A 27,540-nucleotide genomic window follows, 5' to 3' on the forward strand; every position below is an offset into this window, starting at 1 on the left:
AAATATACATCATTCTCTCGAGTATGGAACGGGGTTGGAAATGGCTATTTGAGGGTGGGGATGGGGATAAAAATCCACCCAGCCCCACCTATTGCCTTTCCATGTCACTCAATATTTCTTTTTCCTCCCTAGTATTCTTGTATTTGTAGTGCCTGCTGTGTAGATTATTAATAGCTCTTCTATTGCATAAAACCAGTGCATTTCATATCTGTTAGAGAATGCCTTTCTTTGGTTTCAGGTGGAAAAATTGGTGTTTTTTGGAGGAAAGTGATGGTTGTGCCTCCAAATAATGAAGACTTGCAAAATATACTAAAAGCATGGTATCCGAGTTTAGAGCCAATTTGTAAGAAACTCATAGGTGGGTAATATATGTTGTTAATTAATAGCTTCACATAGCATGATCTTACCTATATATTGACTGATTTCTCTGGCAGAAACCTTTGAAAGGGTTAACTCTTCTCCTGTGCACCAACTGGCGGGATTTCAATCCGGAAATTCTGCTTCTGCTAGTTATCTGAGCAGGTTCTCGTTAAGGTAACCATAGCTGTTACGGTTGCTATTGTGTTGTTAACCTCATTTGGATTATAATAATTGTATCCTTTGGTTCTTTTGGCAGGGATCTTCTTAAATGGTGCAAGCGAATCTCAGGTTTAGGCTATAGCTTCTGTGGAGATGGTTTGTCAGCTTATGAGTGTCATTGCATTTATCAAGAGGTCTAGTCAAATTTTTCTTCTTCTGTGGATCAGGCAACAAAGTTTCTCTCTCTCATTTGCTTACCCTGTCTATTTGATAACTGAAGCATTGTCTGTGTTCCCAGGCTGTTGATATATTTGCGGCCTTTTCAACTTCAGCTGAAAATCGGTTGACAATCATGAAAGACATTGCAAAGCTGTGGGCGGTGCCAACTTCAGTAGCAGAGACGTTATATCCTCATAATAAACCTATGATTCAGGTTATTTTTGTGATTGATTGAGATGAACTTTATATTTGATTAGGTGGCATTTTCAGTATCTCATTGTCGGAAATGAACTGCAGGATTTGCAAACAGATTTTAGAGTTGGCCGAGTTTATCTTCAACGCACTCATAGAGTTGTCAGTGGGAGACATGTTGACATTTTCCTTAATTTTCTTCTTTGACCTTCGCTATTGTATTTAATATTTTCACGTGAATTTTGCAGTTACATGACCAAAATAAACCTTTTGCTGAGATTCGTAGTTCTCTGCATGTGCTAGAGAGAATAGCTTCCTCTGTTAAGTGTAAGGAGCCTGTTCTCTTGGTTGGTGAAACTGGTACAGGCAAGACTACACTTGTGCAGTATCTGGCCATGAAGCTTGGTCAGAAACTTACTGTTTTGGTATATTTACTGAGCCCTCTCTCTCTAGATGAATTATTATATGCATGGAACCTCTTACAAGGAATATTGACTGTATCAATTTGATTTTTGTTGCAGAACTTAAGTCAGCAAAGTGATGTTGCTGACTTATTAGGGGGATTTAAGCCAATGGATGCACAATTCATATGCTTTCCCCTTTATAAGGAGTTTGAGGATCTTTTCTCCAAGACATTCTCTATGAAGGTTTTCTTTATTTCAAAAAAGTTTCCAATGCTTGCTTGTCCTGTGTTGTACATTCTCTGGAGATAACTTGTGCTTTTATATGCTCTGATCTCCAGGTCAATGTTGACTTTCTTGCCCATTTACAGAAGCATCTTAGTGGTAAGAATTGGAATATGTTACTAGCTGGGTTTCAAAAAGGTGTTGATTCTTTCCAAAAGTTGGTTCAAGAGGAAAGATCTGGGTCTGGAAGAAAGCGCAAGAAACCTATGGATGAAGAAAGGGTCAAAGCTTGGGAAAACTTTTCTTTCAATCTTGAAACTGCCCGTGGGCAAATTGGTGCTTCATCTGGCATGGTGTTTTCATTTGTAGAAGGAGCTTTTGTAACTGCACTTAAATATGGTGAGTGGATTTTGCTTGATGAGGTGAATTTGGCACCACCAGAGACTTTGCAGAGAGTTATTGGTGTTCTTGAAGGAGAGAGTGGGTCACTCTGTTTAGCTGAAAGAGGGGATGTTAATTATATACAGCGACATCCTAATTTTCGTATATTTGCTTGTATGAATCCTGCAACTGATGCTGGGAAGCGGGATTTGCCCTTCACTTTGAGGAGTAGATTTACAGAATACTTTGTTGATGATGTGTTGGATGATGAAGATCTGACCATATTTATTAATCAGTTTATGAATGATAGCAAAAGTAGTCGAGAGTTGGTGAATAAAATTGTACGCTTTTATAAAGCAGCCAAAAAGGACTCAGAAGAGAAGTTGCAAGATGGGGCTAATCAGAAACCACAATACAGTTTAAGGTCTCTCTACCGAGCATTAGAATATACAAGGAAAGCAGAAAGGAAGTTTGGATTTCAAAAAGCAATATATGATGGGTTCTGTATGTTTTTTCTCACTCTGTTGGACAGACCCAGTGCTGAGATAATGAATCAAATGATCTTGTTATATTTGTTGGGGGGAAATATGCCTTCACAAGTACCTTTTGATGGTTACTTAACCTTTAAAGAGAACTCCAAGTCTGATGATTTTCTGGAGAACTATGTTTTAACTAAAAGTGTCAGGGAGCATCTTAGAAACTTAGCACGTGCTATTTTGATTAGAAGGTATCCCGTTCTCCTACAGGGACCCACATCTAGTGGGAAAACTAGCCTTGTTCAATATCTTGCTGCAATAACTGGTCACGAATTTGTACGGATCAATAATCATGAACACACTGATTTGCAAGAATATTTAGGTTCCTACATAACTGATGCTAGTGGAAAGCTTGTTTTCCATGAAGGTGTGTTGGTTAAGGCTGTACGTAATGGTTATTGGATAGTTTTGGATGAGCTTAACTTGGCCCCAACTGATGTGCTAGAAGCATTGAACAGATTGCTAGATGACAACAGAGAGCTTTTTGTGCCTGAACTGCAGGAAACTATACAAGCACATCCAGATTTCATGCTTTTTGCCACTCAAAATCCACCTACTTTCTATGGTGGGCGTAAAATGCTTTCTCGAGCATTTCGCAACCGTTTTGTGGAGATCCATGTGGATGAAATCCCAGAAGATGAGTTGAGTACAATATTAGAGAACAGGTGTAAAGTCCCTGAAAGCTATGCTAAAAAAATGGTTGGAGTCATGAAGGATTTGCAGTTGCTCAGGCAGAGTAGCAAAGTTTTTGCCGGAAAGCATGGGTTTATAACTCCACGAGATTTGTTCCGCTGGGCTGATCGTTTCCGGACATTTGGGAGTTCCTATGAGGACTTGGCTAAAGATGGTTACTATCTTCTGGCAGAAAGGTTACGGGATGAGGCTGAGAAGTGTGTTGTCCAAGAAGTTTTGGAGAGACATCTCAGGGTTAAACTTGTCAAAGATGACTTGTACAAGCAGGTATGGTGTGCAGTCTTAATTGTTATTTTCTGCTGTTGTTTTTTTTTTTTGGATAGTGTATTGGCATATTGGTTGCGTCTCCATGCATCCAAATTTATGTGCGTTTTCACGACAAAGACTTGGTTTGTGCATGCTACATTCCTTTGTATGGTGGAGGGAAAGTCAAGCTACTTCCTAATCTATTCTACCACGGTAGAATTATAATTGTAGTTGTGCTAATGTTAAATAATGAATATAATATCTTCAAGTGTCCCTTCTTTTTTTTTTTTCACAGGAACCAGTTGTTGGGAACCTTTCTATCAACCCTTGTGATGGTGCAGGAGTTTCGGAAAGTCTGCAAAAGTATGAGCTGAGAGCCTCAGACTTTAGTTTTTTTCTCACAGTTGGTAGCTTGTGATTTATCTTACATTCATTTACACTGACTAATAAACCGTTTATTGCAGTGTCATCTGGACTAAAAGTATGTGGAGACTGCACTTTCTTGTTAAGCGTTGCTATGAATTGCGTGAGCCTGTACTTCTTGTTGGTGAGACTGGGGGTGGGAAGACTACCGTCTGTCAATTACTGAGTATATATATGGGCTTGATGTTGCACATACTGAACTGCCATCAATACACAGAGACATCTGATTTCCTAGGGGTTGGTTATTTTTAATGGTTTATCCGTGTTTGCTTTCTCTTCCTTCTACAATATCTGAAAATCCTTTGAAAGTATTTAATTTTCTTTTAAGTGACAACTTATGATTGTTTCATAGGGTTTTTATCCTATTCGAGAGAGGTCAAGACTTGTTTCAGAATTTAAAGAAAAAATTGAACAAGTGATGATATCGGAGACTTTTATCCACTATCCTCAGGACTTTGTAAGTATTTTATTGTTTATCTTATTCCTTTTCATACATAGTTTTCTGATACATCTCTCTTTTTGCTCTATAGACCATTTCTTCAGATATTAGTCAAGCGTCTTCTACTCTTGATCAGCTGACTAAGATGATAACTTATTACAAACAAGGCCTAGCTTCATGTTCCATTGTCTCTACACAAGATGTCGCTATTCTTGAGAAAATGGTAACAGAACTCTTTGAGCTGCATCAGAAGTGGCAAACCATTTTTAAGTGGCAAGATGGTCCCCTTGTACGAGCAATGAAGGATGGTGATTTATTTCTTGTGGATGAAATTTCCTTGGCTGATGATAGTGTACTTGAAAGACTGAACAGTGTCTTAGAGCCTGAAAGAAAACTAGTGAGTAATTCCCTCTTCTGAAAAGTGAATTCTGTTATGCAGCTCAATTCAGTTTTGTTGCATTTAGAATACAGATGTTTTTGTGATGGTGAAATTATAGTACTATTTCCCTTTGCACATTGTGGTGGTTCAATTTTTTTGCTTTATTTTGCAAATTTGGATTGAAAAAACTCCACAGGAAAATTTTATCTTGCACACATGCAATTATTCACTTTACGTATGTGCATGTTTGTATTTACTAGTGCTTTTTGAAATGAAACTTGTGAGATTTCACGTTAAAAGGATGCTTATCATTTTCACTTGCATAATAGATATATATATGTAATTTTTTTTTTCAGCTTTATTCATAAATATTACATTTTTGTAGTTTCAGTCAATTGGTGATTTGAGATTTTGAATTTGATGTTCTTTCAAGTATATGCAACACTTTCCATCTTCACAATGTATGTTATACATTGGAGCAATGTTTATGACTATGTTGTTTCTTTTGAAATTTTCCATGGTAAGGTTTTCCAACAAATTAGTTCCCTACCGTTTTATTTGTATTGATGTATTCATACATAATAAAGTATTTTTTTCCTTTCTTCTTTTGATTTCCGTTTTTCTTTTTGGGGGGGGGGGGGGGGGGGGGGGAGGATTAAGAAAGTGCTTTGGGATGAATTGGCTGGGATTGTGAGATGGTGGTAGAAGCCATGGTGTATTGTGAGAGATTTTAATGTTATTTGCTTCGGGTTGTGTTGTTGGGGGTGTTTTCCGTTAGTTGTGGTGGGTCTCAAGGGTTATGGTGAGGGTTTCGTTGTGGGTGTTGTTTCGGGTTTTTGTGGGTCTTTGTTTCCTTTTTGATTTTCTCATTCTAGGTGTTCCTTTTGTATACTCCTTGTATACTTAGGGGTGCCTCACACATTTATTTTTAATAAAATTTGACTTATAAAAAAAAAAAAGTGAGAAATTAGGAGATACTCGTCATGATGACCAATGTTGGCTAGAATTGATAGGTTTCTATTCTCTCATGATTGGGAAGAACAGTTTCTTGATGTAGTTCAGGGGAGACTTCATAGACTCTTGTCAGATCACTTCATGTTGATACTCGATTGTGGTGTTCCTAGTAGGAGAAGTCCGTATTTTAAGTTTGAGAATATGTGGTTGAAGTCCGAGGGCTTTGTGGATCAAGTGAAAACATGGTGGAAACCATAAAATTTTCAGGGCTCCCCTAATTTTATGTTGGCATGGAAATTGAGAGCTTTAAAAATGGAATGAAGAGCTCTCTGGCAATGTCAGGAACTGAAAAGGGGATTTAGCGGATGGATTTTAAGAGCTTCATATCATTGCAGAAGGTAGAACCTTGATTGAGGAGGAGAGGTTGAGAAAGGTGGAATTTTCTAGGGCTTTGGAGAGGTTGATTCTTTATGAAGAAGTTAGCGGGAGTCATAGATCTAGGGTTTTTTGGTTGAGAGATGGAGATAATACTGTGGATTCTTTAGTTGTTAATGGGTCTTTTTCTTCAAACTGTACAAAAATAAGGGACCACATAGTGCAATTTTATACTCAAGTTTATTAAGAACAATTTAGTTTGAGGCCAAAGCTGGATTGTCTTTCTTTCAATTCCATGGGTGCAGATGAGGGTTCTTGGTTGGAAAGAGAATTTGAGAGGGGAGGTGTTTATGAGGTGGTGTGAACATTGAATGGTAATAAGGCCCTGGTGGGGAGGCCCTTAAAGAGTATATCATGGCAGTATTCAGGGAGTTTTATGGTCGAGGAAACTTTGAGAAGAGCATTAATGCAACTTTTATTTCTCTTATCCCAAAGAAAGCTGGTGCTGTGGCGGTGAGGCTAGGAAGAAGAAGAAGACACTAGGGCTTTCTTGTTCATGGAAGAAGCTTCTAGAGTGGCTTTGGGTTGCTTTGGACCGGGTTTCAGCTTTCGGGTTCAAGTGTGCTGGGTTGGGTCTGAAGCCCAAACGTGGCAACCGGGCTGGGACTATGGCCATGGTGAAGAAAATTTCTGCAGGCCTTGGGTTCTTCTTCAGTGGACTCTGATCTTGGTTTTCTAGGTTTGTCTGCCAGTTTGGAACCCAGTTTCGTTCCTGCTCAGCCTGAGACGTCTTCAGAGGCTTTCCTGGCCGTCTCTGGGGACTCTGTAATCCGACAGTTGGGGTCTTCTCAGAAGTTTGTGAGTCCTATTGATTCTAGGTTCTCTTCCCCCTCCCCCCGCCCCGCGGTCACCAAAGGTGCTGTCTTCGGCGCCTTTGGTAGCTTCTACCTGGTCTGAGGGGACCGCTCCGGCAGCGGTAAGTAATGTTGTTGGGTCTTTTTCTTTGGGTGCCTCTTCTTCGGTTGTTGCTGTTTCGGTTCTTCAGTCCTTCGATGTGCTGCCTCTACAAGTATCCTCTTCTTCTTAGTCTTGCATCACCTCCTCTCAGCCTTTTTTAGGGGCAACTGAGTTGGGAAAGAGTTGCGTTTCTCTTCTCCTGTGTTGTCGAACTCTAATCCGTTCCAAAAGTATTACCGGAAGGCTAGGGAAGCCAGAAAAGTGCATATGGACGAGAATTTTTTTACCGATTCTATGGAAGCTTTGAGGCCAGTTTCTCAAGTACCGGGGTTTCTATCTCTGCTTCCGCCTATCAGTGATCTAGTTGAGAAAGTAGTTGTTGTGCTTCCAGTGCAGGATTCCGCTGGTGTGACAGTTTCTGTGAAGGATATGGGTAAGTCTCCCTCTCCGGTGAGGGTTTTCTTCGGCGAAAGTTTCTCAATCTGAGCCCGGTTGTGCAAGTTAATCTCTCACATAAAGTGTCAGTCGTGTCTTCGTCGACTCTGGTTGTTAAGGAAGGTGTGTCGACTCCGGGTTCTCCTACTGCCATTAAGGGAGAGGATTTCAGGGTGAATGGTTTGACCCAATCTCAAAAGTGGCTAGTAGGTTTTGGTCTGTCTGGGGAGATGGTTGCGTGGGAGCAGGGCGACGAGTTATGGGATGGGGAGGATGGCGACTCCCCTTACCCTTTGGGTGTTTTACGTCCTGATTTGGCCATGGATTGGGAGTTGGATAGTAATGATGAGGATATGGATTCGTCCTTGGTGATTTTGGAAGCCATTGAAGGGACTTCCATCGGGGAGTTAAGGCAGCGTGTCCAAAGACCAAAGGTAGGAGGGAAGTTTTGAATCTAGGAAGCTCCATCAACTACGGTGATTCTAGCGCGTCCTTTCGGCTTAGGAAAGGTAAAGCGCACATGGTGTAGGGTTGAGGTCTTTCGAAGGTTTTCGGTTTGAGGGCTTGGGTTTTTTAGGGTGGTTGGGTTTTCTTTTTTGTTGTAGGCTGCTTTGGTAGTTTCTATGTACTTAGGGGCGCCTTACGCTTTTTTTTTTTTTTTTTTTTTTTTTTTTTTTTTTTTTATAAAATCTTTATTACTTATCAAAAAAAGAAAGCTGGTGCTGTGGATATTAAGGATATTAACGACTTCCGTCCAAATAGTCTAGTGGGTGGTGTATAATATAATATCATATCTAAGGTACTAGCGGGGTGTTGGAGAAGATCATTTCAAGTTCGTAGAATGCGTTTATTAGGATGAGATAGATACTAGATTCAGTTTTGGTTGCTAATGAATGTATTCATAGTCTTATTCGATCAGGGGCCCTGGCTTGTTCTGTAAATTGGACTTAGAGAAGGCCTACAACCATGTGAATTGGGAGTTTTTTGTTTTATTTGTTGAAGAGAAGTGGTTTTGGGTGGAAATGGGAAGCTTGGATAACACATTGTATATCTACGGTGTGATTTTCTGTTCTAATAAACAAAGTTCCCTCTGGTTGCTTTAGTAGTTCTCGTGACTTGAGACATGGGATCCTTTATCTCCTCTTTTATTTGTGGTTATTATGAAGACTCTGAGTAGGATGATATCAGTCACTGTTGATAGGGGGATTTTATCAGGTTTTTTGGTAGGGTTTGAGAAATAATGATGAACTTATAGTGCCTCATCTTTTTTTTTTTTTTTTTTTTTTTTTTTTTTTTTTTTTGACACTTTGATCTCGCGTGAGGCTAATCAAGAAGAACTTTGTAATCTGTGTGGTCTCTTTTTATGTTTTGAAGCGGTTTCAGGGTTGAAGATTAATTTATCAAAATCAAAGATAATTCCATCTGGTGAAGTGGATGATGTGGAAAGTTTGGCTAGTATATTTGGGTGTAGGGTGGCTTTGCTACAAATGACATATTTGGGTCTTCCTTTAGGTGCATCATATAAGTCTACTTCTATGGGTTGTCATGATGGTTTCCATTGCCATTGGTAGTGTGTTTGGAGGACTAAGGTTCTGTTGAAGGTGTCATTTTTTTTTGTGAGGTCGGCGCCCTAGGGAAGATCTTTAACATAGACAATCTTCGGAAGCGGCATGTCATTGTGGTTGATTGGTGTGTTAATGTGCAAAAGAAAGGGGGAGTCTGAGGACCACACTTATGCCTAGACGAGTATCGATTTGTTTGCTTGTTGGTGGACTGCCGGCAACACTCGGAGTGTTGCTGTTTTGAAAATGGTGCCTTTGTGCCTTTTGTGGTGTTTGTAGAGGAAAATGAATGATAGGTGTTTTTAGGATCGTGATAGGTTTTTGAAGGAGTTTAAATCTTTAGAATAAGCAATTTTATAAATGGAGAGATTTCCTGACGGTGAAGCAAGACTAAGCTCATGATTGCTCCTCCTTCCTCACATCTGCGCTTGTCAACCATGCAATGACAGCCCTGCCAAACTTGGAGAAAAGAAATTTTCCCATTGACAAAGAAGCTTGTGGACTAGACTTTGTATTAGGGATTTCAACACTTTATATCTTTGGACAACTGCTTATGTTTTTCAATTAGTGATTAGTTATTATGATTTTTTTGTTCTTTTTGCCCCTACTACATAGGTGGCTTCTCGTGTATACTTTTTGTGTATATGGGGGTGCCTTACGCTTTTAATAATATCTTGATTAATTATCAAAATTGTAAGTCTACTTCTATATGGAGCAGCATTGTTGAAAAACTGGAAAGGCGTTTGGCTGGTTGAAAGAGGCTGTATTTCTCGAAGGGAGGTAGATTGACCTTGATTTACTAGTATGTTGTTCAATTTTCCTATGTACTATCTGTGACTTTTTTTTGTTTCGATTGGTGTGGCTAAAAGGCTTGAAGACTTTAGCGAGATTTTTTATGGGGAGGTATCAATGATGAGTTTAAGTTCTGTTTAGTTAATTGGTCGAAGATTTGTTCTCCGAAGCCAACATATGGTTTAGGGGTAAGAAATCTGACTCAGTTTAACAAACCTCTGCTGGGTAAATGGTTATGGCATTACGCTATAGAGAGTGAGACTTTTTGGGATTTGTGGTGAAAGCAAAATATGGCAGCATGAGTGGAGGTCGGTGTTCTAAGGAGGTGGTGAGACCCTTCGGAGTTAGAGTGTGAAAACTTATTAGGAAGGGGCGGGGAGTTTTCTCAAGATTTGTTAGATATAAAGTGGGAGATAAAACCAAGATAAGGTTTTGGCATGATTTATGGTGTGGAGACCAGCCTCTGAAGGATTCTTCTCCAAAGTTGTTTAGTATTGCATGCTGTAAGGATGTGTGGGTGGCGGATCATCTGCAGTTTTCTAATAAAAATATTAAGTGGAATTTATCTTTTATCATAAGTTCGTGCAGGATTGAGAGGTAGACTTGGTGATTGTGTTTTTGATTTATTGTACTCTCTCAGAGTGAGACAAGGAAATGAGGATAGTATTTGGTGGATCCCATCCAAGATGTGGTAGTTTGAACAGGGGAGAGAGAGACCGAACAACCACGACATCACCTGAAAGGCGGGGAAGGACCGCCGGCTTGCTTATATCCTGGCCGATGACCAAAGGCAAACCGCCAGGCGGAGCATTGATTGTCGACAGAATCTCTCCCACAGAGGTGGGCAAGAGGAACCCATCCCCTACACCGTTGGAAATAAAAGAATGATGCACCACGACAGTCACCCCTGTAGAGAGTTCTGACGAGGCCACCGGCGTGCTGCTAGCTCCTCCTTGTAGCCGAAAAACCAATACCCAAGTCAGAAGGCGTTCTCGTGAGGCCCGGAGAGAAGACCTAAAACGATACCTGGGTCACTTGCAGGACCCAGGGCTGAATCCTTCTTCGAATCCCTCTTGGCCTTGGGCTTCTGATTTAAAAACTTACTGGGCTTAAGCTTGAAAGGAAGCTGTTGGGGTAGACAACTGTGCTGTGGTTGGGCCTGAGAAACCACTTGAGTAACTGGCCCAGTGCTCTCCAATCCCTTAAGAATCCGCACTAAAGCCCGGTCCACCTCCAATTTTATCATCTCCGGTCGACTTTTCCACATCCGAAGAATCCCACGAAAGGCATCTCCTTCGTTCACCTTTTCTTTCTGAGAGATCTCGACAGCCTCAGTATCACGAAGGGGAAAACCTAGATCCTTGGAGCCACCTGCAGTCTAACCCATCTAGCCTTCTGCCGCTTTCTGACCCATCGAGCCACCCGTTGCAATCTGACCCTTAGAGCCCCCCTATTGCATTCTGGTCCTTGCTCAACGGTCTTTAGTTGCACATCTCCTTCCTCATTGCCGTCCCTGAGCTGCGTTCTAATGTGTGCCATACCCACCACGCTAAGTTCAATTTCTACCACCATCGACACTGGAGGACATCGTTGTCCCCAAAGCCAATACCACCTCTTTGCCAGTAACAATGGAGCCCCCTGGGTCCCTGAGATGCTGAATCAGAGTTTGACATAGTGCTAGCCAGGAGAGCAACTGAAAAGGTCCACCACCTTCCCCAACTCGGCTGCAAAAAGCTTCCATCCCCTCCCTTGACGCCCCTTCAGAACAACAATCAGACCACGATGACCACCCACCCTGTACTCTGCTATTTCGACAAACCGGCCTGCTCTATTAGAAGATTTCTGGGCAATGAAAGCCTTATTCCCTTCCTTGGAAGAATCGAGGAAGTCTGATTCCTCAGGCGAACAAACAATCTTCTCCATTGATTTTTTTAGCCCCTCAATGCTGAATTTATCAACCAGCATCATGCAGGAAATCCTGAGTCTTCTCTCAACCAACCGCAAGACAGACCCCCCATCAGGCACTGAGAGCTCAAACTCGTTAGGTTCTATGTAAAACCAGTTAATGAAGCCCATCTGAACTAACTCAGAGATGTTGGCACGTGCCTACACGTGCTGACGAGATGAAGTATCTCAGAAAACTAACCCATCAGCGCCTACATTATTAAACTAACAGCAAAACTTCAAGCTGATGTGCGAGAATTCTCACCCAGCTATTTCTTAAAGAGGCTTCATTGAAAGATCTACAATGACATGGGGACAAAAAAATGCATCAGATCTCCAGATTAGAAGCTGCATGAGACCATCTTCTAGATATCATGCAAAACATTTAATAAGTGTCTGGTGCTCAAACCCACTATTGGATCTCATTTTCCTCCATGCTTGTCTTTTTGAGGAATATCAAGTTACTGGAAGTATGGCACTTTGTATTTCAAAAATAGGTTTCTTCTTGTAAAAATTGAAATTAAAATTGTTGAATTGGGGAAATTTTGGCCCCTTGGGAGTAAAAAGTTTTGCAAGAATAGCAAAACCAGTCAATAGGATCTCAGTTTTTCTGTGCTTGTCTTGTATGCCGAAATATCAAGTCAATTGGAACTTGGCGTCCCTCTGATCTGCGCAACATCACTTTTTGATCATTAAATAATTTGAAGTACTTTGTTGATGGGGCAGCTGTCTTAATTTTGGGAAGAGTGGGCTTTGATTTTATTTTTATTTCATTATTTTCTCCTAATTGAAACCAGCAGATTCTGCATAGGTGGCTTGTCCTTGACACAGTTTGAACTCGCATGAGATTCTGCGTAGATGGATTCTTCTTGGCATAGGTTGAACTTGCATGCAGTTTTATGACCTCTGTATTATTTATTTATGGAACAAATTTTTTTAACCTACTTGGTATTAGTGAGTTGTGACTTAATGGTACTGATATGTAGCTACATTTTACATGTGTAACATCTTCTGACCCATTTCTGTGCACATTTTATTTACATATACTCACACTGATTTTTTTTTTTTTGATAAGTAATAAACTCACACTGATTTTTTTTTTTAGTCATTGGCTGAGAAAGGGGGGTCAGTTTTGGAGATAATTACTGCTCATCCAAAATTTTTTGTTCTCGCAACGATGAATCCAGGGGGGGATTATGGTAAGAAAGAACTTTCACCGGCTCTTCGTAATCGGTTTACGGAGATATGGGTTCCGCCTGTTGGTGACCTAAACGAGCTTAAGAGTATTGCTGTGCAGAGGTATGTTATGTTTGAAGTACTTGTTTATATGGGAAATGTGTTTAATCAGCACTTTCTTTCTTGACTTCTCTTAGTGGTTATCTTTGCAGGTTTGCCAACCCAAAACTCTCCCACATTGTGGATGCTATGCTAAGTTTTTGGGAAGTATGTTCTTTTCCAACTTGTCATTGCCGCTTTATTAATATGAGAAATATTTGGTCCTTTTGCGGGTAGTGGGTAGTCTAGTTCTTAGTTGGGTCCTTTTGTAATTTTTTATTTTTTTTTCGTTTTCTGGGGCCTTGGTGTTGTGGGTTTTATTGGGTTTTGCGGGTTAGCTTTAGTTGTTTTTGTGTACTTAGGGGTGCGTTACGCTTTCTTTAATAAAGCTTTCTTACTTATAAAATAAAAAAGAAATATTTGGTTTTATTCTTTTACACATCTCTTGTTCATCTTCGTACAAGAGATGTGCAAATCCTCCACCATTGAATCTATGGGACCACATGTGGGTTTTACAGATTGAACGGTGAATTCGCAAAAGAGATGTGCAAGAGAATGACACCAAACACATCTTTATCAATATACATGATTTTCTATAAAATAATGCACTCTTGAGATTTCTGTAGTAGGAGCGTGATTTAGCAATCTTGATTAGTAGTTCACTGGTGCATGCTGTATCAATTTTGTAAACTATATGTCTGGAGTATTCTGACACACTATCCCCTGCATTGTTAGAGGAAAGATACCATGAGAGAAGCCCTTTCACTTTTGAGAACTTCTCCCTTTATTCAACATACAATGCTTGTCATCATTACTATTGGCTGTCGGGAATATTTAGTACCACGTACAATAGTAGTAGTCACAACTACTAACCGTATGTTTCACCTTCTATGCTCTACAGTGGTTCAACCAGTTACAACCAGGGCGAATGCTTACTGTTAGAGATCTTCTCTCTTGGGTTACTTTTATTAACATGACTGAGAGGAGTTTGGGGCCTGAATATGCATTCGTCCATGGGGCATTCCTTGTTTTGCTTGATGGAATAAGTTTAGGTATATTCTGGCTTTATTATAGCAATTTCTTTCCTTATAGTTTTTTTTTGATAAGTAATAAAAGTTTTATTTAAAAGCGTAAGGCGCCCCTGAGTACACCGGAAGTATACATAGAAGCAACTAAAAGCTAGCCAAAAGAAGAGCCCAAAAGAACCTAAAGTAGCCCAAACAAACCCTACAAACCGAACAGCCCAAGACCACAAAACCCACCAAGGAGAACACAATCCTACGTCAAGGGATCCTATCCTTTCGGCGTCTTGAGGGAGCGCTCACATCTCTATAGTTAACGGAGCTTTTCAAATTCAAAAGCTCCCTCTTGCCTTTAGTCTTTTTGCGAGCTACCAAACGATCTCGAAAAAAATCCTCTAAAATAGCATCGTGAATTGCCAACGACTCCACATCAAGACCATCATCCATCTCCCAAACCATTGGCACCCCATCCCAAGACTCTTCATCCTGCTCCCACACCACGGCCTCCTCAGACTGATCGAACCCAACCGGCCACTGTTGATACTTGGTAATGCCGCTGAACCCAACCCCCTCCTTCCTTATAGTTTCTCTTGTTTATCTAGAAGACCTGCACATTTTTTTGAAACAGTTTGCCAACGTGTTCTTGCTATATATATATAGAAACACACACACACACACACACACACACACACACATGTATATATATATATATATTTCTGATGGCGAGTGATAATTTTTTTTTTCTCATTTAGATCTCCATTTCTAAATGTTTTCTCAGGGACAGGTATTTCCAAAAGCGATGCCGGAGAGTTGAGGGAGAGATGCTTGTCTTTTCTTTTAGAAAAACTTAAGGTGTGTTTGCTTTTATTCACATTGTCGTGTTACTTCTGGTTATAAGCATTGTGTGCTAATTTTTTTTTCATTCTGTAATGCCCTTAATCGTGGGTAACATTCTATTTTTGCCTTTTTTTTTTAATCTTAATTTCTAACTCTTGGTTTCTAATTCTGAGTTGTGGAGTGTTTATGTTTCTACAATGTCATGAAAACTATAAATCATAATCCCTGATGTTCTAAACACATTTTTATTAAATTTATGTTTCTTATGACTTGTATTTTGGTACAAGTGTGGAAAATGCACATGGAAACCTGAGGGAAACCACGTAGGAGTCTTTCCTTAAGGGGTTGGGAAACATTGAGAAATTACTTTTAAATGGTTTTAGTCACATTGTTTTCAAGCACCGACTCTTTGTTCAGTATTGTAATTGTGGACTAGAAGATTGGGGGGGGGGGGGGGGGGGGGTGTCATTCTTTATGAGAACTTAGTCGTCCGTCTTGTGTTGTTTATATGTGTGGATGTCAAATTCTATTCTCTTGTTAATTTTTGAAATGTTGGGTTTTGTCATTAGAGGTCTACTCTTTTATACTCCATGTATCCTGCGGTTCCACCCCATTAAGATCTTTAAATAAGTGAAACATATTTCTCTAAGTGTAACTTTCAACCCATCCCAAATAATCCATTATGTTTTCTGCTTGTCTATCCTTTCAATACTACTACTATTTCTTTCCCAGTATTTCACTATAATTATGTGGAGATATTTTTTTTTTCCCAATTGAAGTTCATGAACTTGTCCTGTTACTGCAAGTTTATTTGTATGATTTTTGGAGATTTTAATATGAAGTTGAATGTTTGCCTGAGTTCGTTGCCTCTTGTAAGTGACAAGCTGTCCATTCTCAAGATGTTATGTTTCCAATTATGCATAAAACTGATTAAAACTGCTTTCTATTTTTGATACAACAGATGGAGACTACTAGTTTGACACACACAAAACTTTCAAGAATGGAAAATTATGGTTGGGGTCATCTTGGAATAACTGCAGATATTTCATGCAGTGATAGTATGCAATGTGACAATATCTTTGGTATTGATCCTTTCTATATTGAAAAAGGTAACTATATGAGAGTAGTGTGTGATTTTATTTGGCATAGAACCTGCTACTACTAACTTGTGTTTAATTACCTTTAAGGGTTTTGGTTATTATCTGAAGCATAATACTCACGAGTGTTAAAAACTTTTCATAGATTTAATTGTTTTCATCTGTAACTTTAGGAAAAAATTGTCTTGTAATTATATTTTTTGCAAAGTAATCATAGCGACTTATACGTTATGTTTATAGGTTGTGAAAGTTGTGAGGTTGGGGGATTTGAGTTTTTGGCGCCAACCACCCGCAGAAATGCCTTGCGGGTACTGAGGGCTATGCAGCTTCCAAAACCTGGTAGGGATTGTTCAGTTGGTGGTTCATCTTTCCTGTTTGACCAAATTCTACCTGTTGATGTTCTAGAATTCCTTGTTTTAGCATTCTCAATTGACCTTTGTTTTTTTTTTTCCCCCCAAAGTTTTATTGGAAGGTAGTCCTGGTGTTGGGAAAACAAGTTTGGTTGTTGCCTTGGGCAAATTTTCAGGACATAAAGTTGTCCGCATAAACTTATCTGAACAGGTGAGTCACTCTTGGTAGTTCCCTTTGTCCTTTTTTTTTTTTTTTTTTCTTTACTCTCTTCTCTGTTCTTTTCCTACATATTTCTCTTCCATGCTCTCCTTTCTTGATGTGCTTGCAATGTTTTACTATTAGTAGTAGTAGTATTAATCAAGACTCTTATGCAGACTGATATAATGGACTTGTTGGGGTCAGACTTACCTGTTGAGAGTGATGAAGGAATAAAGTTTGCGTGGTCTGATGGGATCCTATTGCAGGTTAAAATGTATTATCTTAAAGGTGTCATTGTCTGTAACTTGCTTTAACATATACTGATTTTCTTTCTTCTTTTGCAGGCTTTGAAGGAAGGCTGTTGGGTTTTGCTTGATGAGCTTAATCTTGCTCCTCAATCTGTGTTAGAGGTACTGTCGTGAACTTTATGGCTTTGCTGAAATCATCTCATTGATGCTTCTGCTTGTTTCCGTGATTTATTGCTTCAGAATATTTTTCATTAATGTATTTTATTATCTAATGATATGAACGTTGATCATTAATGGAAATTCATTGTTTTTAGGGTTTAAATGCTATTCTGGATCACCGAGCTGAGGTCTTTATTCCAGAGCTGGGTCTCACCTTTAAGTGTCCCTCATCTTTCAGAGTTTTTGCATGTCAAAATCCTTCCTATCAAGGTGGTGGGAGAAAAGGCCTTCCAAAGTCCTTCCTCAACCGTTTCACTAAGGTATGATTGTCTAATCATCATTTCTGCTGTGGAATCATATCTAAAACTGATGATTGTTAACTTGAAATGAAAGACATCAACAATGATCTGTTTTCTTGTCATGGGTTTCAGGTTTATGTGGATGAGTTAGTTGAGGATGACTATCTTTTCATCTGTAGTTCACTTTATCCGTCAATTCCCAGGTCTATGTTATCAAAACTGATATTATTTAACAAACGATTGCATGAAGACACCATGTTGTACCACAAGTTTGCACAGGATGGCTCCCCTTGGGAGTTTAATCTACGTGATGTGATTCGGTCATGTCAGATTATACAAGGTTTATTTCTCATTTCTTTTTTATCTAATTGATTTTTTTTGGAATTTATATATGTATATCTGTTTGTGATATAGCTGGTTTTGTAAGAGTTTGTTTTCATTAATTTAGGTGTACCTGAGAACTTGAGAGATTATTCCTTCCTCAACATTCTTTACATTCAAAGAATGCGTACAGCAGCAGATCGCAGAGAGGTCCTACGGCTCTATGAGCAGGTTTTTGAGATGAAGCCAGTTATAAATCCTTACCCACGGGTTCAGCTCAATTCTCAGTACTTAATTGTGGGGAATACTGCCATTAAAAGGAACCATGTTCAATCGTCCAAACTTTCAAGCAGCCAGCTTAAAATTATGCCTGGAATTCGTCAATGCTTGGAAGCTGCTGCGCATTGTGTACAGCGTCAATGGCTGTGCATCTTGATTGGTCCATCATCCGGTAAGACTTCATTGATAAGGTTACTTGCTCAGCTCACTGGCAATGCACTAAATGAATTAAATCTTTCGGCTGCAACTGATATATCTGAATTACTTGGATGCTTTGAGCAATATGACGCCTTCCGAAATTTTCACATTGTTGCTGATCAAGTTGAGTGCTATGTTAATGAGTATTTTAGTTTGCAAGTGGAGTCCTCAAAGGAAACATTTATGAGTGAAAGAAAAGATCAGTTAATTACCAGATGGATTACTTTTTTATCTAGCATGAATTATGATCATGCATCAGGCTCTACTTCTCTGTATGTGGAGAAGTGGAAGAGGATATTCAATTCTCTTAGTTTGTTAGTTGAGATCATTGCACAACTAAAGTTGGATCAAGAGAAGAATGTTCTACCTGTGTCATGGTCAAGCAGGGATCTTGAAGGAGCCATGAAGACAGTTTTAAAGTTGCAAGATGATTATCAGAAAAGGGCTGTTTCAGCAAAGTTTGAATGGGTTATGGGGGTACTGATAAAAGCTATAGAACGTGGAGAATGGATTGTTCTGGAGAATGCAAATCTTTGTAACCCTACGGTATGTGACATGTTCTTAATATGATGATATTTATTCTTCTGATACCTTGTTATTATGTCTCTGTTTGTGACCAATTTTCCAATTAATTTCTATTACTTAACGTAGGTTCTTGATAGAATCAACTCTTTGGTGGAACCATTTGGGTCAATCACGATTAATGAGTGTGGAATTGTTGATGGAAAACCAGTGGTTCTCCATCCACACCCTAATTTTAGAATGTTCCTCACGGTTAACCCAAACTATGGCGAAGTTTCCCGAGCAATGCGAAATAGAGGAGTTGAAATATTTATGATGCAGCCATGCTGGTTACTAGATGAGGGAAGCGGTTATGGTTCCCAGCAGATCGAACTAAAAGATGTGGAGAGATTTCTCATTCTATCTGGTATTCCAGGTGGTAGATTGGTTGAATCAATGGCCAGGGCTCATGTCTATGCTAGGGATGAAGGTTCACGCCTTAATATTTGCATTACATATCTTGAGCTGGCACGTTGGGTTCAGCTACTCCAGCAGCTTCTAATGAATGGCAATCAGCCTCTGTGGAGTCTCCATGTGAGTTGGGAGCATACTTATCTTTCTTCTTTAGGTGAGGCTGAAGGAGGGAATATTATTAGTCATGCTAAAAGTGCTTATTTGTCAGTTATAGATTTGTCTGACTCATCACTGGCACGTTCTTTATGTTTGCCTGGAGGATGGCCAATGCCATTGAAATTAAGAGACTTTATATGGCACTCAAAAGAAGCTTGTGTGAAACAGAACTGCATGTATCTGGAGTTCCTGGGGGCTCAGTGTGCCTCATATGAATCAGAAGTTGGTAGGATCAGGTGCCCTTTGGATGAGGGCTTAGCTGCTTGTTGCCATGCAGATACTTTAAATATGAAGAAGTTAGAACAGTTAATGTTTCCCGGTTCTTCAAATGTTACAGTTTCAAACTTTGATAGGAAAATTGAATTTGATTTGGAATTGGCTAATAAGATGCTACTATTTGCTGCAAACTGGACCATTGAACAAGCCACTGAAAGTGATCTTGAGCTTTATCTTCTCTGGTTTAGCTGGTTTAGTAATCGCATGCGGCCCTTCTGTCAGTTTTTCAGTTCTTTTCTGATCTTAATCAAACAGGTCATGGAGCATCCTATTTGGAGCTACATTTCTCGCCGACACCATGAGGTTGCATCTCTTCAATGGGTAGATTTTTACTTGCAGCCAATACCAATGCTGTCGTTGGAGTTAGTTGATGTAACTGCATCCAGGGACATGTCTCAGTCGTGCTGTAAATTTTTGAGTAATGCCATTAACTGCCTAGGTGCACTAAGAGTTAGTTATCAACAATGGAATGCTGAGAGCTGCCATGACTATAGTGATGAAGTGCAATGTTTTATACCAGTGTTAAAATCTCTGCAAGTAATGGAGGAGGAAATCCTTCATAAGTTTGTTGATTCGTCATATATGTTTGTTGAGTCTCCTTCTTTTGATGTGTTGATTCGGTTATACACTAACCTCATTGAAGATCACAAACTGTTCTGGAATGGTGTTACGTCATCAAATGTTGAGCAGTTGCTAATTTCTTGGCGTTCTTTAATGAAGGATGCTGCAAAATTTATGGAAGTATTGAAAGATATCTGTCCAGAAGCAGTTGATGTTGTGCTGGTAAGCTGACCATCATAATACTGCGTTTTGCTTTCCTTCTGTGTTACATTTTTTTAGCCAGTTCTTGTAATTGATTTTGAACTTCACTACTTTTTACTTTGTGTGGTATAGAGGGAGAGCAAGAATCTGGAGAATTTGGCTAAAGTTTCTTCTTGGCGTATTCATTCAGAGAAGTCCTTGCTTTGGGTTCATGGTGGTCATCCATATTTACCTTCTTCTGCTAATTTATATCATAAGCAACATCAGCTTTTATCACTTTGTGAGTTGCTTTGGCCAACAAAGTCAAAATCATGGGAACAGGGTATGACATTCTGATATACTATTTGCGTCTCCATGACTATAAATTGTTGACATGTACTTATCAGAAAAGAGATAATTAAGATTTTAAGCCGTTGAATTTGATTTTTTCTCCTTTTTTTTTTTTTTTTCTTTTGAAAATGTGTGCTGTTACAGCGAATAGAAGTCTGATTGAGGTTGTTGCATCGTCAAATCCTGAACTACGCTTTCTCGCGATGCAAGGTAGACTTTTCACATTCTTAATTATATTAGAATATTTTATTTGAATGTGCTGGTGTTGTTGTTTACAGTTTAGTAAACATTAATATACTGTTTTTTTGGTGTTGGGTGTTTTATCCTATCTTTGGTTAAATTTTAATTTTCTTGGTTTGTTTTCGTCCTATGAAAAGGAGAATGCCCACATACTAGGGTGACTTGGCTCTAAAATTACATATCTCAAAGCCACGTATACCTGGGGAAGTGACCGTATACTTGAGGTTTTTCTAAATTATCCATGTTTTTTTCTTACAAGTAATTCAATTTCATTAAAAGCGCAGATGGGCACAAGAAGTATACGAAAGAAACCCCCTAATATGGGAAAAAAAGAGGAACACAAATCTAAAAACTTATAAAAATAGGAAACGGGCAGACTATTGAACGTTGCTACCCATATGTAGAAGGATTGGAACAACAAATTTTTCAGCTCTAACATGAAAGTCTCTTGATCTTCAAAGTTCCTTGCATTTCTCTCTCCAAATACACCACATTAAACACAAATGAGCCAACCTCCAAGCTTCCAAAGCTTTACGATTTTCCGGCCATTTGTCTTCCCCAACTTATCAACATCTCTCTCACCCTTCTAGGTATAACCCAAACAACACCAAACAAATGGAAAAGCAAACTCTATAATTCTCATGCAATTTCACAATGAAGAAAGAGGTGATTAATACATTCCTCACTTTCCTACACATAAAGTCAAGATTTTCCCTAAGGCCGCTGTCCGCACAGAAAATGCTATTTTTGAAGTAGCCTTAACTTTCCTAATACTTTTCCAAAGGAAAAGGGAAACTTACAAGAAGGATAACACATGATAGTAAGACTTGATTTCAAACTTTTTCCTTTTAGAAGGGATCCAACAAATTCTATCCTTACCTCCTTGCATACTCTGCAAGAGTATAACAGTTCAAAGAAAGAAAAGACCACTTCCACCACCCAATCATGTATTGGTCTAGTAAAGAATATATTCCAATGAAGATTTTCATTCGGAACTGCATATGATCCGCCACCCACGCATCCTTACAACGTGAAATATTAAACAAGTCCAGATAAGAAATCTTTAAAGCTGTTCCACACATCATAAATCCTGCCAAAACCTCACCTTGGATCCATCTCCTACCTCATACATAACAAATTTAGATAAATCTTTCCACCCACTCTTTATACATTTCCACACTCACTCGCAAAGGCCTCGCAACCTGCCCTCATTATTATACTTAGTTTCCACCACCAATCTCTGTAAATTCTCTCTCTTTGTAGCATATCACCACAACCACTTTCCCAAAAGAGCTCGGTTAAATTGAATCAAATTTTTTTACCCAATCATCCTGATTTTATTAGAGTGCAAATTTTCTGCCACTTCACTAAATGGAACTTAAAATCATCGCTAAGTCCACCCCATTGAATATCCCTTTGAATTTTTTCAAGTTTATTAGCCACACCTACCAGAATAGGGAAGGGAGACATAATATGTCAGCAGATTAGAAAGAGTTTTTTTAATTTTTTTTTTAATTTTTTATATATATATATATATATCAAAGTCAGCCTGCCTCTCTTAGATTGATAAAGCCTCTTCCAACCCACCAAACGACGTTCCATTTTCTCAATAATGCCATTCCAAATAGTATAAGCCTTATAAGAAGCTCCCAAAAGAAGACCCAAATCTTCATTGGCAAAGAAGGCACTCTACACCTAAGAATACTAGCCAAACTTAGACATCACCTATAGGAACTATCTTTGATTTGGAAAAAGTAATCTTTAGTCCCGACACCGCTTCAAAGCATAAGAAGAGGCACTTCAGATTTCGAAGTTGTTCACAATTAGCCTCACAAAAGATCAAAGTACCATTTGCAAAGAGTAAATGAAGCACTATAATCTCTTTATTATTCCTCAACCTCACCGAAAATCCTAATAAAAGTCCCCTGTCCACTGTAACAGACATCATCATGCTAAGTGCCTCAATAACAACCATAAATAAGTTTCTCTCTCTCTCTCTCTCTCTCTCTCTCTCTCTCTTGCCGGTTCCTTTCTTTCACCTAGTGGCGGCATGTGAATGCGCGTCCCACTAGGGTTTCATCCTTTTTTGTTATCTAGAGGATGTCCATGGAGAGGCGGTACTTCGTGGAGGCTAAAACTTTCTTCGTCTCGGTGGAGGAAGGTAAGTCTGTGCTCAGAATGGAGGAGAGGAGGAAAGACTTCTCAGGGGTTGTGCTTTTGGGTTTGCAGTGCACTGCTTGGGTTGTCATGGTGGTGAAGGAGGCTTTGCGGTCTCTAGGGGTCAAAAAGATTTTGTCAAATCATTTTGGGAAGATTTGATGGTTTGGATCGTTAAGAAAGGCTGTAATAAAGCTGGTCTATTCTGTGGGTGTTTGAAGAGGGCTCATTTTGTTTCCGGAGGGACGAGGAGGGCGGGGCTGGAATAAAGTGGTTGCTGAGCTGTGTGAGGTGCTGGCTTTCTTCGAAGCCATATCTGGGTCCCATCTTGCTGCTGCGTTGTCTCTGACAGAGAATAAGGCTGGGAAGGTGTTAGGCCTCCATGATTTCTTGAAGGATTCCATTTCAGGGCGCTCGGGTGGGGCTTGGCCCATCATGGGTGGTGTTTTATTGTCGTTCGTAGAGTCGTGCGATCTTGATTTCCTCCCGGCAGAGAGGTATGCAGTCTCTGAGGACATGAGATCAGCGATGGACTACTCTGTGTTAGAGAAGCTTCCGCTTGGTCCGATGATCTAGGCGATGCCGCTGTGTCAGCTGGGCAAGAAGCTTAACGAACGTGATCTCTCCAATCGAGGCACGTTAGGCTCTGCGAGGAAGACAAGGGCTTGTTTCAAATTGCGTACGTGGAGGAAGCTTCTAGTGAAAATCAAGTCAGTAGTCGGCCGGGTTGTTGGGAATTTGTTGGTTTCGGGTTGAGCCAAAATTTTAAAGGATTTCGATTGGGCCGGTTCATGACTAAGCCCAAATCCAAGGTGACGGATGAGGGCTCTGCTATTATGGGTCCTGTTCCGAACTCGGTAGCTGGAGATGTTTTCGGCAATCGCCCAGGGTGGTCTTCTTCGGTCGGAGACGATGTCGACGACAATGACCTGTTTAGAGAAGGCTGAAGAGGACAAAGTTCTTGCAGTGAATTTCTCCAGTGAGTTTGCTTTGTCTTTGTCTGCTTTTGGGGGCCTTGCAGGTCTGATGTTCGGCTCTGGGCTGGGTTCGATAGGGCCTTGACATATCGGCATAGCGGGGGCTGCTCCTTCGTCCTGGATTTTTGCGGGTCCTAAGTTTGCGAAAGGTCTTGTTCGGCCAGAGACGTTAATTGCGGTCACCCAGGGTGATCTTCTTCGGCCAAAGACGATGTCAACGACTCTAGCCTATTCAGAGAAGGTTGAACAGCGCGGAGTTCTTTCGGTGCATTTGCTATTACCTCCTCTACTATCGGGGGTCATACAGTTCCGACGGTCGACTTTAGGCCAGTGTCGACAGGGTCTAGATAGATCAGTACAATGGGGGATTTTTGGTGCAAACCGAGAGGTGGTTTGTGAAGGGTCCTTCACCTGTGCGAAATCCCAAGCTTGGTTGGCAGGCAGTGGGTAAATTGTTTCTGAGGTGGCAGCTCTGGGTGAAAGGCTCCACCTTTGGCTTCCCGAGATGTCAAAGGCCGGGGCGCCTCTATATCCGACGGAATCCACGTCGGTGTTGAGGTATTCTTGGAAGCCAAAGGATGCAAAGTTGATCGAATTGATTGCTGAGACTGTAGAGGCAACCACTGTCTCTCCTCCGGTGAAGGGCTTTCTTCGGCAGGGGTTTCTTGGAACAACTTCTGCAGTGCTGATTTTCTCTCCTAAGCCTGAGGGAGTAGAATTCTCGATAAGCTTTAATGCTAGTGAGTTCGTTCTAGCTAGGATAAAGGCAAGGGGACCCTTGCTGTGATGTAATGTAGTTTAGGGTGTTTTGGTGGGGTCTTTGGGTATCTTGGATGTTTGGGTTTTTTAGGTCTACTTAGGGGCGCCTTATGTTTTTATAATAATATTTCTTTGCTTATCTATCAAAAAAAGAACAACCATAAATAATAATGGAGATATCGAATCTCCCTGTTTTAATCCCCACAAGCTACTAAAGAAACCAGAAGAAGAACAATTAATGAGAATGGAAAACCACACCATAGATATACAATGCGCTATCCAATGTCGCCATCTCTCCACAAAACCACATCTCTTCAACAAAATATAACAAAAACTCCCAATTAACATGATCATAAGCCTTCTCCGAATCCAATTTAATATCTCCCAACACTTTCCAAAAAAAGAGATAGCAAAGGACCTGAGGCCTTATCACCGTTGAATTCTCTTACCATCTCCACAGCCCTTGCTTTCTTAGGGATTAGGGTCACCAAAGTAGCATTAAAGCTCTTCTCAAACTTCCTTAAGTGGTGAAACTCATTAAAAACTTCCATTATGTCCTCTTTTACTATCTCCCAACACTTTTGGAAATAAGCCATAGCAAATTGCCAAGTCGTGGGGCCTTTTTTTTTTTTTTTGATAAGTAATTGCAATTTATAAAAAAAGCGCAGAGGGGCGCAACCCGCAACCCTTATACACGGGAAGTATACAAGAGAACCCCTAAAAGGGACGAACAGAGAATAAATTCAAAAAATCTACATAAGTAAAAAATTCAAACCATGATGGGACGCTATCCAAATATATAACGTATTATGCAACCGCTTCCGTAGCTCTGCCATAGGTCGTGGGGCCTTATCACCATTGAATTCTCTCACCACCTCCAACACTTCTTATCACGTTTGAATTCTCTCACCAATTTCACCGCCCCAGCTTTTTTAGGGATAAGGGACACAAAAGTAGCATTAAAGCTTTTCTCAAACTTCCCTAGGCTATGAAACTCATTAAAAACTTCCAGGATGTCCTCTTTTAATATCTCCCAACACTTTTAGAAAACATCCATAGCAAATCGCCAAGTCCTGGGGCCCTATCACCATTGAATTCTCTCACCACCTCCAACACTTCACTCTCCTTGACGTCTCTTTCCAACCAATTTCTCTCTTTCGCATTAGTGGACATGAATGAAAGGCTGTCCAATTTTGGTTGCCAATTATATTGTTCAAAATACAATTGTTTGTAGAAATGCACAATATGTTCCCTTATTTTTGTAGAGTTTGAAGACATAGTCCTGTTAACAACTAAGGCCTTGGACTTTGGTGATTATCTTATCAGGTCTAAGGTTCGAATTCTCTTGGGTGCAAACAATTTCTTGGGGGCCTTGCCCTGCTGTGAAGCCGTGAATTACCTGATCCATGTGGTGGGGGCGCATTGCATGGGTCCGAAGTTTAACCTTTAGGGGTAGGTACATGAAAGTGACTTTGCCTTGGAGGGGTTCCTCATAAAAAAAAGACAGCTAATGACTGCACCAAGTAATTCCTTCTATGCGAATTTGCCACTTGATGAAAGAATTTTAGTATTTTTATCTCCTCAACCAAAGGGCTTTTGACTTTTTGCTCCAACTCACTTATTCAAGAAGGATAATCCTTTCCAACTCTCTAGAAATATATTCATTTCTCAACTTTTCATCCTCAGTTAAGGTCTTCCCTCTACAATTATATCCAGCTCACGAATACCATTTGCCATCTCCTTCTTCTGCTTCCCTACATTACCAAAAACCTCCTCATTCCGTTACTTCAAATCCGAGTTCAATGTTTTTAATTATTGTGCCAACTCATAACTAGAAGAACCTTAATAATTATAAGACACCCACCATGTTTTCACATGCTCCACAAAATCCTCTGACTTCAACCATATATTCTCAAACTTAAAATACCTACTACACTTGCTCACCACACGTCAATCCAACATCAAAGGAAAGTGATCTGATAGAATTTTGGGAAGACATCTCTGAGATACATTTGTAAAATGTTCTAGACCATACCTGAGAATCATGATTATTACATTAAGTAAAATTCTCCTAACTAGCGAAATGTCCATGAGGCCTTGAACAAAAATGAATCCCGAGAAATCTAACATTGCTTGTGGCTGTCTAGGAATGCGTGATCTTTCATAAGGGTACCAAACTACATTGAAATCACCCCCAATACACTACGGCACTTTCCACCATCTCGTAAGGCCAACCAACTCATCCGAAAGATATTTTCTTTCCACATCATCTTCTCTACCACTTGCCTATCCTACATTAACAAAATACCTCCTGACACCCTCTCGAACTCAAATATGACCAGGCTACATGTTGACAACCCCATAAACTGCGAATCTCCTCCCTAGAAATACTCACTTACCATACTCTCCAAAGATGGATGAGTCACATCCCCACAAGAGAACAAACCTTTATCAACCTCAAACAGTTTGCCCTTATGCTCTCTTAATTCCAACCCACGAAACCTCTTTACGCCACCCCATTCTCCAAAGGACAAAAATTTCCTCCAACCTAGTCTTTAAAACTACATTGTGTCATTTGAGCATGTGAAAATCACATGTTCTAATAGTTCATTAAAAAAGCATGTTCTTCTCACATGTTAATTAAAAAATACTAGCATATACCCCGCACTATGTGCGGTTTGTTTTTTATTATAATTTAATTTCCAAAAAAAATTGAAAAACATCTTGAGAAAGAATAGTGTAAAAAAAATAAAAAAAAGTAAGAAAGAAAGATAGCAAGTCAAGCACCTAGTTCTGGCAGATTCATATCAAAAGAGATAAATTATAACCATACAATGTGAATCACTTTCTTCACTTATGAAAGTTGAAGAACCAAAATCCATAATTCATAGCTTCAAACTTTTTAAGTAGAGCTCTTTGCAAGACTACCCTCCATCTTTCCAACCAAAAGCA

At 39.8% G+C, this 27,540-nt stretch overlaps 1 protein-coding gene across 2 annotated transcripts in view; it reads left to right on the forward strand.

Annotated features, from left to right (window-relative positions):
* The window catches only part of LOC133862996 (midasin), a 79,881-nt gene that overhangs the window by 16,467 nt on the left and 35,874 nt on the right, over positions 1–27,540 (forward strand). For both annotated transcript variants that reach the window (XM_062298953.1, XM_062298952.1), the window contains 27 exons: positions 239–358; positions 435–534; positions 617–713; positions 818–952; positions 1,036–1,092; positions 1,179–1,355; positions 1,452–1,577; positions 1,673–3,433; positions 3,708–3,775; positions 3,877–4,072; positions 4,188–4,292; positions 4,366–4,671; positions 12,778–12,971; positions 13,061–13,115; positions 13,849–13,999; positions 14,748–14,821; positions 15,768–15,915; positions 16,144–16,242; positions 16,364–16,464; positions 16,629–16,718; positions 16,797–16,862; positions 17,015–17,179; positions 17,291–17,498; positions 17,607–18,502; positions 18,608–20,146; positions 20,258–20,447; positions 20,600–20,665. In XM_062298953.1, the coding sequence (XP_062154937.1) occupies positions 239–358; positions 435–534; positions 617–713; positions 818–952; positions 1,036–1,092; positions 1,179–1,355; positions 1,452–1,577; positions 1,673–3,433; positions 3,708–3,775; positions 3,877–4,072; positions 4,188–4,292; positions 4,366–4,671; positions 12,778–12,971; positions 13,061–13,115; positions 13,849–13,999; positions 14,748–14,821; positions 15,768–15,915; positions 16,144–16,242; positions 16,364–16,464; positions 16,629–16,718; positions 16,797–16,862; positions 17,015–17,179; positions 17,291–17,498; positions 17,607–18,502; positions 18,608–20,146; positions 20,258–20,447; positions 20,600–20,665 (7,290 nt within the window). The remainder of the gene's footprint in view (positions 1–238; positions 359–434; positions 535–616; positions 714–817; positions 953–1,035; positions 1,093–1,178; positions 1,356–1,451; positions 1,578–1,672; positions 3,434–3,707; positions 3,776–3,876; positions 4,073–4,187; positions 4,293–4,365; positions 4,672–12,777; positions 12,972–13,060; positions 13,116–13,848; positions 14,000–14,747; positions 14,822–15,767; positions 15,916–16,143; positions 16,243–16,363; positions 16,465–16,628; positions 16,719–16,796; positions 16,863–17,014; positions 17,180–17,290; positions 17,499–17,606; positions 18,503–18,607; positions 20,147–20,257; positions 20,448–20,599; positions 20,666–27,540) is intronic.

This window comes from Alnus glutinosa, chromosome 3, assembly GCF_958979055.1.
Source record: "Alnus glutinosa chromosome 3, dhAlnGlut1.1, whole genome shotgun sequence".
NCBI lineage: Eukaryota > Viridiplantae > Streptophyta > Magnoliopsida > Fagales > Betulaceae > Alnus > Alnus glutinosa.